Source organism: Mustela nigripes, chromosome 4 (assembly GCF_022355385.1).
Source record: "Mustela nigripes isolate SB6536 chromosome 4, MUSNIG.SB6536, whole genome shotgun sequence".
NCBI lineage: Eukaryota > Metazoa > Chordata > Mammalia > Carnivora > Mustelidae > Mustela > Mustela nigripes.
The window spans coordinates 5,043,232-5,064,076 of record NC_081560.1 but is presented as its reverse complement, the minus strand read 5'-3'; the positions used below and the strand labels follow the sequence as shown (position 1 = coordinate 5,064,076).

General features: G+C 55.5%; 1 protein-coding gene across 2 annotated transcripts in view; it reads right to left on the bottom strand.

Annotated features, from left to right (window-relative positions):
- Positions 1-10,349, bottom strand: part of PRKAG2 (protein kinase AMP-activated non-catalytic subunit gamma 2) — a 245,234-nt gene extending 234,885 nt beyond the window's left edge. For both annotated transcript variants that reach the window (XM_059396064.1, XM_059396065.1), the window contains exon 1: positions 9,547-10,349. In XM_059396064.1, coding sequence (XP_059252047.1) covers positions 9,547-9,660 — 114 coding nt within the window. In that variant the 5' untranslated portion in view covers positions 9,661-10,349. The remainder of the gene's footprint in view (positions 1-9,546) is intronic.
- Between the last annotated feature and the right edge of the window lie 10,496 nt (positions 10,350-20,845).

Genomic DNA, 20,845 nt, shown 5'->3' with positions numbered 1-20,845 from the left:
TTTCACAGGCTTATTTTTGAGACAGAAAGATGGCTTGTATGAAGGACACGCCTGCCACAGAGCAAGTGCTCGGTGATCATTAGCTAAATCTGATGACAACTGTGCCATCCCCGATGGCACTGGATAATCAGTGACATTGATCAGTCAACTGCTCTGAAGGAAACCACTCACGGAGGGGCGAATGAATGTGGAGGAGGAACCTCTGGGCTGTTTGGTTACACCACATGCCGTAGCGTAGACCAGAATGGGGCCAGGTGACGACGGCCTCAGGCCCGTGACCCAGAGGCTGTGTGCACAGCTCGTTGCTGCAAGGCAGTGTGGAATTAGGTGGAGGGCTTCCCCTCTGCCCAACAGACAGAGAGCTGCCAGTCTTCTCTGGAAGCTGAGCAGGAGACCGAGCTGGGCTACTAGCTCCCTCTCCCGCTGTCTCCACTCTAGGTCGGAGAGAAGGGGCTCTGGACGAGCGGGATCCCGGAGCTGCCACCCCGGTCTCATTACTCCCATGTTTTCTGGGTTCCCGGCCCAGCCCCACGCACCCTGCTAGGCTTTCCAGCAGAGGGGAGCAGTCACAGAGGGGACAGGATGCAGACCCGGATCTGGGGGAAACGCAGCCAGTGAAGGGGGAGAGCAGGGAGTGAGACAGATTTGCGGGCCTTGGACTACCCACCCCAGGGCCGTGCTGGGGTGTCCTGGCCCCTCGAGGAGCCTGCTCACGTGATTACCACAACACGAGGGGCAGTCCTGGGTCTGCTGCCCCAGCATGCTTCGAAGGCAGAGACCCTGTTGTGTTCGGTCCCTGAGGCCACCACAACACGGTGTCATAGGCAAGGTGGCTTCAAACAGCAGAGCTGTATTCTCTCACATTTCTGGAGGGCAGAAGTCTGAGAGCAGGGGTCTGCAGAGCCATGCTCCCCACAAATCCTCTAAGGGAGGATCCGCTCTTGCCTCTTCCAGTTTTCAGGGGCTCCAGGGTGGTGGCTGCCCTGCTCCGGTCCCTCTCTCTGTCCTCACGGGGCCTTCCCTCCGCATCTGCGCCCACACAGTCCTCTGCCTCGAAGGGCGCCAGTCATCCTGGACTCGGGGCCCAGCCTCATGGCCTCGTCTTAACTGGGCTAATTACATGCACGTAGACCCTATTTCCAAATAAGGTCACGTTCACAGGCTCCCACTTCAGGCGATGGACTTCAACATATCTTTTAAGGGACATAATTCAACCCATAACCCTGTTCGTCTTTGTATCCTTGGGTCACAGCCTCACTTGGAAAACAGACGCAACGAGGTGACTGGTTTCCCAGAGCCAGCTTTAACCCTGCCTAACTAAAAATATGATTCCCAGCAATTCCCCAGGCCTCCTTTTCTTTCAAAACGGAGGAGCCGGTGTCCCACTTTCTAAAATTCTCCCCTGGCCGGGTTGCGTCCTTCCCCTGCGTGCACCGCCCCATACCTCTTTACCCCTGGCCACTCTGGGGCTGCCCTAGCCCCCTCGGGACTCCCTCTTCCCCAGGAGGAGGGTAACAGAGCTGCAGGGCTCCCAACAGCCTGGGCCTCATGGGAAAAGGCCTGGACCCCAGGGGTTTACCAAGAGCAAACTGGTCTTTCTTGTACATTCACCAGCAACGTCGCTGCCAGGTCAGAGTATATTAAAACACAAAGGCTTTGGCAGAAACCCCGAAGTCTGGATGATATCTGATTGGTCTGTGACAAGCCGTGAGCTGGCAGAGAAGAGTTTCCTGTCAACAGGAAGGAAAAGAATAGAGATCAAATTATTTTCCAAGTAGGCAGTGGGAGAGAGAGAGTGACACTGGGATCAGCCATCCCACTGCAGGCCACAGCGGCGAGAGGACGAGCAGGGAAGATCCAGCGGCTTCCTCTGCTCCCATGCACACACCGCGCGGTGCGGTCTCGAAGGGTTTCCCGTGGCCGAGCCTCAGGGACACAGCCTGACTCTCGTGGCCCCTCTGTCCATCTCAGGGCAAGATCACAGTCACCTAACCAAGCAGATTAAGGGCTCCGCCTCAACTCCTGCCGGCTTGGCATCTCAGCAGCCTTGGTCAAACATTTTAGGAGACTTGATAACATCTAACATTTGGTTGCTGTCATGGTATTTCAAGATGGGTCAGTCCCCTGGCCTGAAAGACGCAGGAGAGAGTGGTGCTTCGTGTGGACCGTGGTCACCGTTCAGGGTCCGAGGGCGGGCAGCTGGAGGAGAACGGGAAGAAAGAGCGCGGGATCCTGGCCCAGCTCTGAAGAGTGTCCGTGGCCCAGCTTGGTAGCCTGAGTCGCCCCCGTAAAAGTGAAATGGTGCCCAGACACAGAACATCATTGGCTGTGAGCTGAACCAAACGGAAAACGGGAAAAGCGAAAGAAAATAGTCAAGGAACATTGAACACCGTGCGCATCATCGAAAAGCACACGCATTTGCAGAACGGTTTTAGCGGGTACAGAGTGACTCAGAAGTCACGGGATGAAGTGTGAGCGGGCAGAAAGGTGCTTGCAAGTACCAAGTGCCCCCGTGCCCCTCCCATCCAGCAAGTGGTAGGACACTCAGAAGTGCAACCGCTGGCTGGAGATGAGCCGTAGAATATAGCTTTGCTGGGGCTCACCGGAGGAGGGCAGCACCCCCTCCCACCAAAAAAAAAACACCAGGCAAGGCAGAGATACTTAACCGGCAACGAGAATTCTCACACGGTACGTGGAAAGATGCAATGTTGAACACACAAGCTCTATCGGGTGGCGGCTTCTGGCTTTGCCACCTGACTGCCAGAGATGTCCTTTGGGAGAAATCATGGTTCACGGCCTCAGTAGTGGGCATGAGGACACTAGGCAGTATTCAGAGCCTGCTTTGTGCAAGGGTCTTGAAGCCCTCTCCCGACGGGTACTAGAGGGGCCCCGGGCAGCACGGGCCAGGCTGGAACGGAGATCACATTCGCTCCCGGCGCGTCATCGCACCGTGGGACGGGGCATGTGCTTGTTCTCAGTGGGGCCATGGTAAAGTGGGGACAAGAGGACAAGAGAAGGGTACACCCCAGCGCTAAGGTGGGCACCCCGAGGCACAGAACAGTGATTCAGCAAATCCCTGAGCTTCGTGCATGCTCTGGTCATTTCACAAGAACTGGTCCGGGGAGGTCCACGCACACTCTGCAGGGGACGGCCTGCAGGGAAAGGACTTCTCAATCCATTCCCTCCCCACCTGCTCCCTCCAGAGGCTGAGGGCCGGACTGCGCATTCCTGGCACTCAGCCAACGTGCTCTGCCCACACTCTGGGAAGCCTGCTCCTCAGTCCGCCGTATTCACATCTGGCGAGATGTACCCAGTCCTCACTGATAAACCCTGGCGTCACAGGACAGCTCCAGAGCCTCCATCATCGGAAGCCTGAAGGTCCCGAGATCATACTCCGGGCTCTACACGAGCCTGCTCAGGGCACCCACGATGCACCAGAGGGCTGAATCAAGAAACGTGACAGTGGGGTCTAACAGGCTGGCCCACACGGGGCTGCCCGGGCCAGGGGCTGAGGCAGGCTCTCATCTTTATTTGGAAGTCAGCAGTATCCTGTCTGTTCAGGGTCAGTAGCCAAGGACACCTCTTCTCAATGACAAATGGTGCACGTGGTAGGTGATGCTAGGTGGGTAGACAGGCAGATACACGAGTAGGTGGACAGATGGACAGATGGATGAATGGATACCTAAACAGACAGCCAGGTGGAAAGAACAGCTCACGGGGCAGAAGAAACAGAGCAGCATTAACAACAAGGAAGTTGGAAACCAAATGTTTTTAAACCACTGTAGGTGTGAGATGCCCTGGGGAACTTATCAGATACGCGGAACCATGGCTCCACCTTTCAGAGATTCTGACTCAGTAGGTCTGGGCTGATATTTGGAATTTCAGATCTCAAACACACACTGGGTACTTGGACTTAAGCAGGTCCAGGACCCACACTTTGAAAGACCCTGCTTGAAACCCTCGCCCCGCAAAATCTTGTTCAAGGGGTAGAAACCGACCAAGGTCAAGGCCAAGATCAAAACTGATACCGCACTGTCCTGCATGGCACCCCTTTTTCCTTCCCCTGAGGCTCAGTCCAGGCTGTTTTGGTGATGGGACCAAAGGTAGTGAGCGCTCTCGGCATTCGGTCCTCCAGCTCCAAGCGGCATCAGGACAGCTCCCACCCCCACCTGCAGCCAGCCCGTGCCCCCCCTTCTGGAGTCTCTCAGCAGAGTGGATCTGTGATGGAGGACGCTGGTCCAGGCCCACCTCCAGTGGGGGGAGGGGCTGTCCAGGCCTCAAGCAGCACAAGGCTTCCCTCTAGGGACTCCACAGTCAAAGTCATCACGGGCGACAGGACTGTCCAAGCCAAGTGGTGTCTCCACAACCTTCTCTGACCAGCCAGCTTCTCCTGGCTCTATTTTTAGTTTGTCCACAGTGACTGCGAAGGATTTCTGGAGCACCTCTCCCGAGAGGCCCAGGGAAAAGTGCCTTCTGTCCGTGGTAAGATGGAGGCATTGCCACAAGGCCGAGCTCCTTGGCACCTGACTCTGTGTCCCCAGAGGCTCCCGCAGGGTCCCTTTCTTGGAAGCCCTCCACTCCCCTGTGGCCTCCTGCTCCATCACTGGCTTGTAAACAGTTCCAAAGACCCACAGTATGCTGACCGACGGTCATCAAGCAACACACGCCTGCAATGCACGAACTTCAGCATTAATACGGAGGATATTTCTTCTGAGAAAGAAAAAGGGAAAGAACAAGGGTGCCTCTGGCCCAGTTCTGGCAGAATGCCACGCCCAGCGAGGCTTCTACAGAGTTCTTTTCCAAAACCAGTCCCACCACCTTCATTGTTATTCCTGCTTTACATTCGGGATGAAGGCTCAGGGCGGAGAAGCAGACGAGACACCAAGCTGTCAGGGTTCTAAAGAAGGCTCGACTCCTGTTCCTTTTAAGGCCCAGTGCAGCCCCGAAGGAGTCCACACTCACCCTGCCACTTCTCTCCTGACTCCCACCTTCCCTTTCCCCTGACAAGACTCTAGAGTGTTTTCCTAGAAAGGTGATCCCATCTACCTAAGAAAAAGGCTAACACCAAGTCGGGCCTCATCCTCCGTTAGGCCCAGTGGCCACTCTCCCTTCAACGAAATTCAATTCATAGTTAATGTAGTGGGTGATTCCGAGTCCCCAAGACCTGTTACAACCCACAGGCCAAGGGCCTCCCCTAAAATGGACCCCTCTTTTCTGGTGTCTCAGGGCACGACAGGTGCTCTTGGTAGCAAGGAGAGTAAAGATGGTGAAGACGATCCGAGCCTGGGATGGAGGTCTGCAGGGGTTCCAACCCCGAACACTCTAGGTCATGGTTCTGTGAATGCACCAGACATGGAGGTAGAGACAGAGGCCAATCCGTGTCCAAATGGGCCTCGATCCAGCTCAGTGCATGGACAAGCTGTGTGGACACACGAGAGACCTCACGAGGCCTCTTCCCTGCCAGTGGACTTGACGCCACCAAGTCGCCCACTCACGGGACTGCCGGTGTCCCAGGACCCACTGCTCAGAATCCCAAATGTCCTTGGAAATAATGTTTTCAGGACATCAGGGATCGGCTAGGTCTGGGGCTGAGGACTCTGCCATGCTCGGCTCAGCTCGGCTGGGACTGAACTCCCCGCCTCTCCCCTGCTTCCTTAGACCACACACCCTGAAGCCCTGAGGTAACTCAGTCCGAGTCCTCCTCCCTCAGGCCTGCGTTCAGCCCCTCAAACCCTCATCTCTGGATATTTGCCAGGACAACTGAGCTGGCCCCGGCCCCCGAGGCCTCATTCCACGAAGCCCTGTGTGTGCTGCTCCCAGGCTAACTCTCCTGATGTCGCTTTCATCACATTTAACTGCTTTTTAAAAAACATTTTATTTATTTATTTGACATAGAGAGAGAAAGACAGTGAGAGAGAGAGAGCACAAGCAGGGGGAGGGGACAGGGAGAAGCAGGTTCTCCACTGAGCAGGGAGCCCGATGCGGGGCTTGATCCCAGGACCCTGGTATCATGACCTGAGCCGAAGGCAGACACTTCACGACAGAGCAACCTGGGTGCCCCAAGTTTAACTGCTTCTTAATTTGGATCCCCCCCCAAGAGAGCAAGACAATGACTTAAGATCCAGCAGTCTATCCTAGGCAGGAGAGCCAGATGAGCCACTAAGGGCATATTAATGAATGGACACCAGTGTGGGCAGCCCTGCCTGGACACCGCTGGGACCCTCCGGGGCTTCCTGTGGAACACATGGCACCAGGGAATGGGGAAGCAGGGGACCACCCACTCATGTCCCTCCTCAGTTGCGGGTCGCCCCTTAGGGCATAACCCCAATCCCACACTCCCGCCAGCCTGCACTGGGGCTGAGCAAACTGGCACCCTCCAGGAGGTCTCTTGAAGACAAGAACACAGAGGTCAGCGGTGGTGTGGAGCGGAGCTGTCCCGCAGGGCCCCACGAACACTGGGTAGCCAAAGGAGCAAGGGCAGGGCATCAGCTGTGTCTGCAGCAGCTTCCTGGCACCTTTAGGACGAAGTCCTCACTCCCTCAGGCTGCCTTCTGGGTAGACCTGCCAGGTAAGAGGCAGGACGCCTGGTTCAATTGGGATCTCAGCTAACAGTGGGCGATTTTTTACTGTACGCTTTCCCAAAGGGTCCACAGGACATCCACACACAAAAAGTTACCCATCGTTTAGCTAAAATCCTACTTTAACTGGCCGTTCAGTATTTTTATCTGCTACACCTGGCAACCTTGCTTCAGAGTCCTCTTTGATCGGGCCTCAGCCTGTTTCTGAGAACCCTGATTCTCAAACCCTTTCCTCCCCGAGAAGGGGCTCCGCGCTGTGCCTGAAAGCAGTCATCCGACCCCCAGCTCACGGAGGTGCTCAAGCTGGTCCCCTGGCGGGAGTGACCCAGGTTCTCACATGTGTCTCTGTCCTGCCTACCGGCTCTGGGTCTGATGTCTCTGCGAACACGTCAGTCCGCTGTCCCCTCTGAAAGCCGGTGCCGCCAGCAGCGGTCATCTGATGCCCTTGGGACATGTGCTAGCATTTGCCTGAACACCTTATTTTCCCAGCTAGAGCACAGCTCTCACCTAGACCAACACAGATCAACAGGTCATTACTAGGTGGTCAGTGACAAGACCCCCGGTCCCACCGGCAAAAGCAAGTCCTATAAGGAGGGAGACAGAGCCCCTCTCTTGCCCCCCTAGATCTCACCATCAACCAGAGCACTACATGCATGCTGTGGAACACATGAGTGAACAGCACTTTCAGCAAGGGATGTAACATGTCAGACAAATCATGTCCAGTGAGCAAGAAGGGGGGTCAGATATTCCAGCTCCATCATGGCCCTTCTGCTCTCACAGCGTGGCCTCTTAGCCTTTTCCCGGCTTCTGGATTTTGGCCCACACAAACCACTAGCAGCAACCCTCCAGTGACCCTGAGCACACACCGTGCACACAGTCGGCCTCAGTACAATACGACCTGACACTGGCAAGTGTCCCTTTCTTTTCTCTATGTCTCTCTCTCTCTTTTTAAAAATATTTTATTTATTGGGACGCCTGGGTGGCTGAGTTGGTTGGACGACTGCCTTCAGCTCGGGTCATGATCCCAGAGTCCCAGGATCGAGTCCTGCATCGGGCTCCCAGCTCCGTGGGGAGTCTGCTTCACTCTCTGACCTTCTCCTCGCTCATGCTCTCTCTCACTCTCTCTCAAATAAATAAATAAAATCTTTAAAAAAAATTTTATTTATTTATTTGACAGACAGAGATCACAAGTAGGCAGAGAGGCAGGCAGAGAGAGGGGGAAGCAGGCTCCCCTCTGAGCAGAGAGCCCGACGTGGGGCTCGATCTCAGGACCCTGAGATCATGACCTAAGCCGAAGGCAGAGGCTTCACCCACTGAGACCCCAAGGCGCCCCTCCATGCCTCTCCTTTTAAAACCAGTTGCTCTGATGTCAACACAATAGCCATACATGTTTATAATACTTTAAATTTGCAAGCGCTTTCCCATGACTTATTTTATTTCAATATCGCTCTCAGGTAGGCAAAGCAAATTATCTCTGACAGATGGGAGAAAGCGAGTGGTAAAGGGCTCACTGGATGGATGGACGGGCGCTCGAGGGAGACTGGTAATACCCTTGTCTAAGTTTTCATTTACAAATACAGCTAAAAAGTCTCATGTCAGCCATGTAAACAAGAATAATCCATTCTAAAATGGGGTGCTTACTCCTGCATATTTGGGTCACCACCCAGCTGGCCCCGGAGCACCAGGTTACCTGCCCCGTGGGCTTTCCGCAGCAGAGGCAGGGCTGGCTCCCTCCACCACCCACAGACCTTCTCCATCCGAGTGTGGGCAAGGGAAAGGAGCTGCCTTCAACAAACGCATAAGGAAGGGGCCTCAAGGGGTTTGCCAGGGAAGTGAGTGGCAAGCAGCCCCACCCCAATCCTGCCCAGTCCCCCGCAGGCCTCTGAGGGTGGGACCCAACAGAGTGGGACTCAACCCTGCGCTCCCTCCCTATGCCCAGGACCAGTCATCCCCACAGGGAGAACAAAATCACGTTCTTCCTGGAGCCGTCTGCTCTTTGCGTATGCAGTGTCTGGGCCCGTGCATCCGCGCGTTCGTGTGCTTGCACAAACATCCACTCGGTTGGTGGAGGCCAGGGGCGTGACTCGGGGGCTTCTTTCGGGTGCAGGTAAGGGCCGCGCTGCACGTCCTGCTACCTGACTCGTCCACAGGGGAGCTGGGGAAGGCCAGGGCTACCTGGGTAGGCAAACCCCTCGGGTGGGCGCAAGACCCCGCTCGGCGCTCCCTGCCCGGGATGGACAAAGTCGAGCCGCAGACCGATCGATGTCGCCAAAGTTCGGACGCGGGCTGCCGGCGTGGCCGGGGCTGAAGTTCGCAGCAGCTCCGCATGTGTTAGCGAATCCCGAGTCCCCAGTAGCCCGAAATGTGCTCCCCAGGGGTGGCGGGAGGGAGCAGGCAAAAGGAGCGGCTGCAGAGCAGCTCCCCGCCCCGGGCCCCGGCACACCCCGAGGGGAATCGGGGAGGAGGAAGGTCCTTTGGCTGGGGGACAGCCGCACACACCCACACGCCCCCATACACACCCACACACCCCCCATACACACCCGCCTGCTGCCCCGCCCACCGCCCCTCCCCTGCGTCCCCGGCAGCCGCGCGGCTCCACCTCTCCCGAGTGCAGTCCACACCGTCCTTTTCAACAAAACAACACTACGCACCGCCCCCAGCACCCGCACCGGGCGGGATCCGGGGCAACGCCCAGCCCGCCGCCAGCCGCGCCCCGCGACCCGCGCCCCCTCCCGCGCCCCCGCCGCAGTCGGTCGCCGAGTCCCGGCCGCGCGCCGCTGGGGAGAGAGATGGAGCCTAGCTCGGCGGCGGCCCAGCTCGACCCTGCGCCGCCACCCATCCCCGAGCGCCCGAAGTGACAGGAGGGGCACGCACGGCGCGCGCGGGGCGTCCCGCGTTAACCGCTTCGGCGCCGGGGTCGGCCGCGACGCGAGGGTGGGGAGCTGGGGACCGCGCTGCGGGCACTCACCGGGATGTGCACTCGCAGCGAACGCCTCTTCTGGCTGGGGATTTTTTTGCCGCCGCTCCCGCCGGGGCTGGAAACGTCTTTCTTCTTCTTGGTGTCCATGGCCGCGCTTCCCATAACTTTCACCAGAAGTTAATTCCGGGTGACTCGTCCCTGCAGTTCGGTCCTCTCCTTCCCCGCCCGGCCCCTGCTGCCGGCCTCCAGCCGCGAGTCTTTATTCCCCTCCGTCCACCCCGAAGACGCGGCGTGGGGACTTCCGCGGGGAGGGAAGGTGGCGCAGGTACCTCGGGCCGCCGCCGCCGGGGACGGATGGCGGTCGGCGTGGGCGCGGAGTTCACGTGTCCTCTTCCTCCGTAGAGCTCAGCGATGCAAAATTAAAGCCAGAGGCCGTACAGGCTCTGCTGTCTCTCCGGCTTACGCGTGGCAGAGGTCCCCCGCCGGGTGACAAAGTTTTCTTCCTTTTGCGAAGCGAAGCAGCATTTTCCACCCTCTCAGCTCCTCGCACGGGTTCCCAGAGGTAATCCGCAAGGCAGGTGCACGGAAGGACAGCGATCTGGGAAACGACCCTCCGTGCCTGCGCCCAAGCGCGCCGTCTGGCGAGAGCGAGACAGTTTGTATGTAAATATAATCCTCGGCCGCAGAACGAACCGGCCCGGAGTCTGGAGCCCGGCCCGTCCCCCCGCCGGGCCGGAGAGGGGAGGCGGGAGGGGGAGGCGCAAACGCGATCGCCCAGGCAATTGGGCTCCCGCTCGGCTGCGCGCCCGAGTCCCGGCGGCGGCTCGGCTCGCGGGGCCCGGCCAGCCCGAGGGCGCGCCCGCTGCGTCCGTCCGCCGCGCCGCGTCCCGGGCCCAGGGAGCCGGCAGCGAGGGGCGGCGCGGCCGGGACGCAGGCTCGGCGAGCGCGGGGCGGTGGAAGGCCGCGTGCGCTGAACAGGAAGTGCACGGCGCACGCCGCTCGCCCGCTCGCCACGCCGCCCCGAGCCGGCCCCGGGTCGCCGCACGAGGTCGCCTGCCCCGCGGGCGGGCTCCTCCCTCCCCTGCGGCCGCGGCGACGCGGGACTCGCCCGGAGCCCATTGGTGATGCGTCTCGTGGCTCCCGCGTCTCCGTCTACGCCCGGCCCCCGGCCACACGCCCCCGCGCCCTGGCCCGCCGCCCCCGCAGCGGCGGAAGCCCCGGCTGGCGTGGGGATGCGCGCTGACCCGCGCCTGCTTCCGGGAGAGCCGCGGCCCCGGCCCCTCTCCGCGCGCCGAGCGGACCCCAGCGCGGTCGCTGCCGCGGGGGACGGCGGCTCGTCACAGCCCGCCCCGAACCGCCGCCACGCCCGGCTCCCCCCGGGCTCCCCCGGGACTGCGCAGCGGAGCAGCGGGAAGTGCGGGCGCAGGGTCCGCAGCCCCGCGCCGCAGAAGACGCGGAGTTCCGAGGACTGCGGGAAGCAAGGGGTGCGGAGAGCCCTGGAACCCCCGGCGAGGCTTCCACGTGCCACCGCGTCGCCGCTCTGGCGCGGCCGTAGCCCGGGCCCGGGGGACTTGGGGGGGTGGCGTCCCCCTTCTGAGCGCCCCAGGATGGCGCGACCTTGGTTCCCGGCTGGAAGTGGGGTGAATGCTCGGTCGGGAGCCGCCTCCTTTCCCGCTCTAGGTCCTGAGGACGTAGTGACCCCAGAAGTCACTGGAGCGCCCTGAATGCTGACGTCAGCTCCGCCTCTCGCTCTGATCAGAGAAAGAAGGGGACGGGCCGGCTTTAACTCCTGTCCAGGTGTGGTGATTTGAGGAGTCCCCTCCTCACAGGAGGGAGGGGTTAGCCGGCCTCGGGGACACCTCTTAGGTGGTGCCTCCCACCCAGCCAGAAGCCAGGGGTTTCAGCCATCTTTCCCGGTTCCTTCCAACCCTCCTTCGTCGTCTGGTGTGAAATCCCCTGCAGTCTGGGTGGTTCCTTGGTTCCTAGGGGTTTGTATCGACCTTCTCTTTCTCCCCTGCTCTCCAATCCGGAACGAAGCCAGACTGGGAAATCCTGGAGCATTTCCTTGCTTGACCGAAGGTAGAGATGCTCTGGAGGGGACTAGTCTGGGTTCAAAAACCAGGTAAACATTCTGGTTCCACAGGTGTGGAATTAAACACTTCGACCTTTTCTGACTGGCTGGTGGAGGGGGCATGAGCCTTCATTAGTCCCCTAAATGCTGGAAACACTGCTTGGGTGGGGGGCTTTACCTTGCCACCAAGGGAGCCCACTCTTACCTGCTCAAAATTACTCCCCAGCTGTCCCTTAAATTTCATCTCTTTAAGCTCAGCATTTTAATCCCTGACACAGTAATAATTTTCCAGGGCATGGAAATCATCCCGTCTGATGAGGACTGACTTGGGAAGGGAGGAGGGAGAGCTGGGAAGGAGCAAGTAGACAGGAAGGGAAGTCAGCAAGAACCGGGAGGGCGGGTTCAGAATCCGGAAGCCCTGGGTTAATGCTCAGGCTAAAAGCTTTGTCAGGGGCCTGTCCTGGCTAATGGGCAGTGGTGAGAAATTCTAATAGGTTCTTTTGTCAGTTGCTTTGTGTAAATGCACCCAATCATTCATTAATAAAATTTATGTGTTCTCTGAGTTTATTTTGCTGGAGTGCAGACTTCAGTGCCTGGGGAGCCTAAATTAAAATGTTTTACTGTAGGAGCGCCTGGGTGGCTCAGTCGGTTAAGCTTAAGGGTCTGCCTTGGGCTCAGGTCATGATCCCATGGGATGGAACCCCCATGGGGCTCCCTGATTTTCATTCTCCCTCTGCCAGTCTGCCTGCTTATCCTCTCTCTCTCTCTCTCTATCAAATAAACTTTAAATAAAACTTTAAAATAAAGTTTTACCGTATTGCCTACATTTTAAGAGCCTTTTGTTGTTGCTACGTATGTTAATAGTTCTGAGAGCTGGGTGTTTTTTATAGGCCTTGCCAAAGAAGAAGCTTACAGACTTTTTTTTTAACCTTCTGAAAAGATATTAATAAATTGATCCTATATCTTCTAATCAGTGGAGTCTTAGAATTGAGTTTTTGTGGTGGTTTTGCTTTGGGATGCCTTCTGAACCCCATCTTCGCCTCCGTCTCGCTGCACACAGCTCAGCCAGCAGCATGCCAAGCCACTGTGTCCATATGATGACTCTTGCCCCTGATGGTTTCTGAAGGCGCTGAAACTTGCCTGGTGTGGCCCTCAAAAATAATGCAACACGAGCTATGCTGAACACAGTATCAAAATTTTAAATTTGAAAAACTTAACTGAGTTTGCCTTTTGCTCAGGACAACAGTGTTACTGATCCTGTGTTTAAGAAAAATTCTGACTTTGGGGGACATAACATAAAGTTTGTATACATAAAAGTCTCTACAGATTATATATATAACAAGTTTATATACATAACTATATACTGTAAGGTTTATATGTGATCTACATAAACTTTGTACATGAAAGAGGAAGATGATGTGTAAGTGTATCACGGGCTATGTACGCAGTGAAGCTAGTACGCGGGGTCTGAGTAAAGTTTCGGGTCACCAAATATCTGTGTGGTCCTCTCCATTTTCCAGTGCCCTGGCGGTTAGGCTGAGAATGTGTAATTAATTCTGGCCAATGACATGGTGAGTAGATTTAATGTGCATTATTTCTGCATTAGGCAGAGTGCGTATGCCTCCCTCACTTTTCCTCCACTGCCGTCAGTAGAGACCACATGTTCCAAATGGTGTCCAGTAAGAAAGGGGAAGGCAGCTTACTTCCGACTTGATCAAAGTGGGTAAAGTCACTGACACTGATAATTATTTGTTACCACAGTGTCACCTTACCTATAAAAAATAATTACATTGAGATATGACTTATCATGATAGAGTTTCTTGGCACCCCCTTTAGAATTTTACCCAGAGGCATCCGCCTCACCCTGGTGTGGCCCTGTCCTTTTGACCGATGGAAGGATGAGAAGTGGAGGCTGGCCAGGACCCTGGGGGCTGTGGGAAGCACCTTGAAGGCTCCAAGAGTGTGACTTGAGTCCTACCCCAGGGCTGCCATTGATCTGCTCTGGAGCTGTGAGCAACACACTTCTTTCTCCCTTCTGCAAGAGAATCTTCTGAAATTTCTAAGGCCTCTTTAACAGGGAGCTTGTATTTTCTCTTCATTGTATATATCGTACATCTTTGTTAATTTAATTGCTCTGATAATCCCTTTTTTATTTAGCTTTTCAGAAGTACCCCTGCACAATGAATTGAAAATTAAAAACAGCAAACAAAAGGCCCCTGGTCCTTCACCACAGATGGCTCGAAACAGTGCCTCTCAGGGAAAGGAGGCTTGTGGAAGATGCTTCCATCCGGGCCTCGCTTGTGCAAGCTATTGATATACAGCACCTACTAAGAGCCAACGCTAGGGCGGTTTGTAGGCTTGTACCTCTATGGGAGGAGATGCTCTTCGCCCCATTTCAAACCACACATGTGTTTGTGTAATTGTTGTTCCAAAATTTTTTCTATTAAAATCCCCTCGAACTCTCAGAGACTTTTACAGAGGAGGGAAACAGAGGCCAGCTGTCAGAACGTGCTTTGCGGACTATTTGACTTCTATCTATTGATTTTAATTCTCAGGGCTTTCTGGAAAGAATCTAAACAGCATGGCCCCCTTTGCTTTTAAAAGCTTTGTGCGTGGCTAGCAATACTATCTAGGAAATCCCTTCAGGGTGACCTTGGAGAGACACCAACATCTTAGCTGAGTAGGTCTGTATAATTAGGAAACTGGTCACTCAGTTCTGTGCAGAAAGCTCCTCTTGGAAAAATGAAACAGGGTCTGGACTGAGGACTCTCTGTGAACACTTTGCTGATGCGTTGGATACCAGAGAAGTGGGTCTTGTCATCTCATTGTGAAAACCAGGGCTAAGGGTCACATTCAGATTTTATTTCCCTTTAAACACGGGCACCCATTATGTAAGACTGGGAAAGCTTTTGCTCCCTGGTGCAAAGGAGGCCACTAATATCAGTTCAAGGTTAGAGCCATAGGTGCACCCAGGACCAGTGGGGAGGGCTGCTTTGGAGCAGCCTATCTCTTGACAACCTTTTCCTGGGTCCCTTTTGATTTTGCGGGGGACCCACATGAGCTGCCTCCTTTCTCTGTGTTACAGATGACACTTCATCCAAAATGCCAGTGAACTACGGGTCGTCCAGCTCCTGCAATCCCCCAAGTACTTCGAATTAAGATAAAGGTAAGCTCTGTGGCAATGTTCTCCCAAAGGACAGACTTGCTGTTCACATATTTCTCTAGAGAGCAGCTGTGCCTTGACCGGCTCTGTGCCGAAACACCCACTCAGCAGTTCTAAAGAATGACAGATTCAGCAGGCAGGATACGTGTGACCCACAGCACTGTGCAGCGGAGAGGCATCTGTTTGCTAAATAAAAGAATAGGTAATCCCAGCAATTATGTCCCCTTCCTTGACGAAGGGTTGTGGTCACGTAAGCAGCATTAGCTGGGAATGAAGTCTTGGGTTCTGCCGATGGCTGCTTTCATAACTGCTTTACAGAGTTCCATGTGACTTTTGTTCTGGTGACCGATGTTTCCTCTCACCCAGGGAGTAGGTTTGAACTCCCTGGGCTGCAGAATTTGACTAAAGGTTCTGTGTATGTTGGTTAGTCCCAAGCATTGAATGCATGATATGCATACAGACCAATTGGAGGAAATTGTGAATACCACTATTATCAGAATATGGCTCAGGGCTGATTTCTGACCTCCCACTCAACCTATTTGGGGCATGATAAAATAATGCAAATTACTGATAACAACTTCCCAAGCAAAGAAAATTTCTTTGGCAATTGTACTAGCCCCAAAGTTGCCATACTACAGTGCAAATGTGAACATGAACTTGCATGAGAGGGTGCTTACCGACACCTCTCTTAACCATTTGCTCATGTAACTTGCATTTTTTTTTTAACAAGACTGCAGAAAAAGCACATTTACAGTGCCTTAGGACTGGCTGTGTTTGGAGAGCGGAGCTCCAACGTGTGTCCTGGATTTTCAGGTGTGTTATAGACTCAACTCTTGACATCCAACCCTCGCCGCAGATGCATTTTCCATCCTGACTCAGAGAAAACGGTGTCCCTTCCAGAGGGCCCGGCCACACCTGGAGCTAAAAACCCGTGCACAGACCTGCCAGCGTCTCTCCCTGTCCTTGAACCTTAGCACTTCACATCGCAATCAATAAATGCCTGTTTTGTACAGAGACAGAGCCCACGAGAGGCTCGGTTCCAGGGCTCTGGCTGTGCAGAGAGGCTGTCAAGAACACGGTGATTTTTTGACAGTCCTTCTCATGCCATGTGGGCCGAAAAGGCCCCACCCCCGGAACTGCCACCCCTAAATATAACTGCATAGAGTTGCACGAGGTCTTGGGAGAAAATGGGGAGAGAGAAACTCCTTGCTGTGGGTTTGCAGAAGCTCATTTTAAATCATTGCAACCCAAGCTCCCAGTGTGCCATTGTGCAAAAGGACTTACCTTGGCTTTTGGGGTTTTCTCCCTATCCCTACTCATTGTAGCATTTTACCCTCTAGGTGAAAAAGTGAAGCATAATGACAGAGTTCATTGTTCTTCGAGCAGCCTGGAGGAACATTTTCCTGTCCTTGTAGCTTATTCACAAGAGATGCAAGGGGTTCTGAGAATCTTGTGGAAGTGGTTGCAGGGTTTCTCAGGGCAACCAGAAGGGCCTTGTGGGGAGCACAGGCTCAGGCGTGGGGCTCGCTGCTAACACGGAGCGCTCACGAGACTCTGCTCACGCCGGTCAGCACCGAGGCCAGCAAACCGTTCCGTCTTGGGGCTGGGCTGCCAGCGCAGCGGCTTCAGCCAGGGCTGCAACCAGTCTGCGTCTTGGTAGGGTCATTGCGTCCAAGGGTTTTCTTTGTCTTTGCAGCCTTCAGAAACTGACAAAATTTGTTCACCAAGAGCAGAGACAGCTAGGGAACTGGGTCATTGTAACCACTCCCTCCTGAGAGACTGGTTTTTCAACCTGTCAAGATTTGTTCTCTTGCAGGGGGTGGGGTGGTCATTTCCTCTGCCCTTAAATCCAGTCTCTGTCCCTCCCTGCTCTGTGTCGCGCCCCCCACCCCACCCCCGGAACTGCCACCCCAGAACCTTTAGCCAACCAATCCCACTTGGTGTCTGGCGGGGTTTGACCAGAGGGGGGAATAGAGGGGGAGACTCTGGAGTGTGGGAGCAGGAGGGCGCCTGGGGGTTATCTTGGCTTGTTCTGCCTTGGGGAGCATTTTTTTCCTCTGCGGCTCCAGCCACAATAGCCAGGCCCTCCCTCGGTGGCTGCCAGGCTGCCCTGACTGTGGCCCCAGAGCCCAGGGGACATCTGAGTGGAAACCTGGGGTGGGGGGCATGAAGGAGGGGACCCGGTGGGCAGCTGAGGATTCTAGGACAGGTGAGGAGGGCACTGTGGCTGGGGGTGGCAGGAGGACATGTGGGGATGGTGTTGGGAACAACAGCATGGCATGATCCCGCTTCTGTTCTCGCGGATTGGCCTGGCGGCTCTGGGAAGTAGACGCTATCCCCGTCATCCAAGCAAGAGACACCGTGGCTCAGATCTCGAAGGGAGAGCCAGGGTGGTGAGAAGTAGTTGCTTCCGGATGAATTCTGAGGACAGAATCCCCAGAATTCCTGGTAGACGGGGCACGGGGTCTGAGAGAAGGAAGCAGGTGACGTATGGCTCTGAAGGTCTTGGCCCGAGCAGCTGGAGTGATCCTCTTTCCTAGGAGGGGAGGCTCGGGGAGAGGCTGGGGAGGCAGGGAGTCTGCTTCTGGCGGGAGTGCGTTTGAGGTGCCCGTAGGGACCTAAGTGAAGTACCCGAGCAGCAGGGAGGCATCTGGCTGGAGACCTCGGCTCCCTGGCATTTCAGACCAGAAGTGGGAAGAGATTTGGGCGCGAGTGTAGACAGCGAAGAGGTCAGGATTGCACCCCATGACCCTCCACGTTCTGAAGAGAACCAGGAGAACGCGGATCTGGTGGCCAAGAGACAGAAGCATGTCCAGGAAGGCACACCAGGAGTGCCAGCACTTGGAGGTGACCATGGGGGTTGGCCACGGCCCCCTTGATGAGCCACGGGTGGGTGGGAGCAGCGGCCTCGTGGAGAGGGCTCGTGGGGGCAGGACCATGGAGGGGGCACTTGCTTGATGGCTGGTTCCAGGAGCTTTGCCAGGAGCAGAGGTAGGCAGTGGGGAGTGGACTGTGGGTCAGCAGAGGCCGGTTTTTAAGGAGTAGAATGTTCCAGCATGTTTGAGTGCTAATGACATGACACTGTCATGGCTCAGGAAAGGAATCTGTGATGCAGAAAAGGAAAAGTGCAGGAACAAAATGCAGAAGTTGGCAAGAGGGGTGAAGTTTGCCAGCCGGGGGTGGGGTTGGGGACAGTCCATCGGGTGACAGGAGGCTCATCACATGGCTGGTGGGAGCGGCACCCAGAGACCAGGCAGGGAGCTGGGGGGTTCTAGTTTCGCCAGGAATAGGAAGCAGTGACCCCCGTGATGGAGAAGGAGAGAGACAGACGGGAAGGCGGGGGGGGGCACGCATGGGGACCTTTCCCCACCCGAGGGGACAACTTGGCGTGCGTCTGCTAACCCAGCAGCATGTCTAGGAGGGTGTGCCTAGCAGTGTGCCGAGAGCTGCCCTGTCCCCGGGAACAGTCGCGTCCTATTTCATTGTAGAAACTCTGCCTGACTTACTTGGTTGTGATTTCATTGATCACATTTGTTTATTCAAGGGGTCCCCTCCTGTGGGACCCCACACTTGCTCCCGACGCTGGAAAGCGGGGACACGCCGGCGGTGTTGCGAAGGACACGGGCTCAGACGCTCACACACTGTGCACCCCGAGGGACAGGCCGTCTGTCCTGCTCCAACGGATGGCCTGCCCTCCCAAGCCTGTCCCACAAGGCCCGGCAGCCAAGCTGCTTGTCTAACTTCCTGATATTTGCCCATCCCTTGGGTGAGAATGGTATCTCGTACCTAGACTATTCAATGTTCTTGCTCGGAATGAAGAACAGCTTTCGTGGGTCTGTATTTCCTGTTCAGTCACCTTTCTGGGACTTGTCTGTCTGCGCCTTCGGCACTTTCTCCTGTTGTTTCTAGTGCTTTCTCTCACCTGCTTATAAGGCCTCTTTTACCTTCACAGAATTAGCCCTGTCAGTGCCCTGGACCACAAGCATTTCTTCCGGGCCTGTTTGTCTCTGGACGTGGTTTATCTTGCCTTATTTTATTCTGTACACAGGGTTCCCCCCTTTTTATGTCATTTGGGTTATTGATTTGTTTCTATGGCGGTGGGTTGGGCACAGGCTCTGGACTCACATTTGCCTCTGTCACTCCCTAGGAGTGAATCTGCAGGCACGGTGCACAACCACTTGGTAAACACAGGACAGGCGTGCCCGGGAGTGTGTGAGCCCCTGCGTTCGGGAGATACGCATTTTTCTTCCTCAGTGTCAGTCCCAAAAGTGGAGCACACGGAAATGGCATGTTTGCTGTTTGCTTTCCAGAATTCTTCTGGGAAATCACAGTGCCCCTAATTTCCTGGGCCTATGCCCTGTGGCCCCCTGAAGTCCACCAGGGGTGATACTCACCCCTAGAGGAGAGCTCATGTTCTAGAAGGCTGTTCTGGTTTCCATCAGTCCTGGGGCATCTGAGAGTCTGGCACTTTGGAGGTGGAAGTAGCCTTTCTTGCAGAGTGGCCCGTGGGCGCTGGCTCCTTCCTGACACTCTGGTGGAGCAGTTTGGGGCAGGCCGTGTGCACCTGCTGGTTTGAAGTTTGAGACCTGCTGGTCTGACCCTTCCTCCGTTCCTTCTCCTGGAAAGTGTTTTGGGAACTAGAGACACAACAGCTGCGCGCTTTGCTCTGTCTTTCCAGCCAAGAGAGTTGCAGTCACGGAGCCTGCCTGGCACCCAGCAGAGTGTGTGTGGCTGGGGAGGGTGCCCTTGAGAAGAGCCCGTCCCCCAGGGTCACCAGGCGGGAGAGCACAGCTGCTTCCCACGGAGCCGGCTGCTAAGCCGCCCTCCCAGCTGTGTGGGCTGAAAGTCTGTCTGAGTCCCAACAGGGCGGACATGTGACGGATGCCAACGTGCCTCCGCTCCCATGTCATGGGCGTGATGTCTGCACTGAACCTCCCCTGATGAAAGATTATGTTGTATGAGATGCCAATGTGAGTGTAGGGTCTTTGATTTTAGAAGTCTTTCTAGAGACTTACATTACAAACATTTTATAAGCGGGAATGAGTCAGAGGCCTGGAAATGGGTTACCACATAAGGCCCAAGCAGAAAGGGATTTTTAAGAGGAATCCCATAGGATTTTAGCAAGTGTGGTGGGCTTTGCCCTGGGACTCCACAGGGAGAAGGGCAATAGAGTAACTTGGGAGTGGGGTTCCAAGGAGGGCACAAGACCCAGCAGAGAAATCTGTTTCTACCTAGAACCGTTCCAACGAGAGCCATGTCTGAAACCCCAACAGACAGGATTCGGTTCTATTTAGGGCTCGGGCTCCATGTGCGTAGCCAACATGGGGATGTGATAGTTTAGAACATAAAGAAGACATATGTTAAGATCTTCCCAGAGAAATTCCTGTTTGGTCTTAAAACCAACCACAGACCTCTTTCTCCTGAATGCTTGGTTCGTTTGTTCCTCATGGGCCCTGGAATGGACCCTCGTGTCTTTCTCATGGGTGGCCAGAGCACAGAGCATCAGCGCTGAAAGCTGGAACCCACCCACGCATGTGGTGTCCGTTCATTGCTTTATCCTCCTCTTTGGGGGAACTTGCCTGCCCTGCTGGCAGGGGCTGCCCCTCACGGCAGGGTTCTGGTCCCTGCCCACTGGCTCAGCCAATCACAACCACCTTCACCAGGGGAGCCAATCAGAGCCCTTCCCTGGGATTCTAACTGGAGCTGACCAAGCCCCCTCCCTCCCCACCTCAAGGCTGCAAGGCTTCCCCCTGCAGCTGCCCGCGTCAAGGGACAGTAGCCCGAGAGTATAGCTCTTACAAAGAGTAGGGAAGGGGGGACACGGAAGCCCTAGCTCCCATCACCCCAACACCATTTCCTCCTCTCCCCCTCCCCGTGAGCCAACAACATTCCCATCTTTTCCTAAGATAGAGTTGGATTTCTGTCCCTTGCCAGACAAGAGTCTTAACTAACGAATGTCTTACTTTTAATTAACTTAATTTTGTTATTCTTTCTAGAACAGGGTAGGGAGGAAACGAAGGGATGCGGGAAGGGAGGAGAGAAGCAAAGAAGAAAGGGAAGGCTGTGTGTGCGGAGGAGTAGCCGACAGGAGTGCCCGTTATCCGGCTGTCACA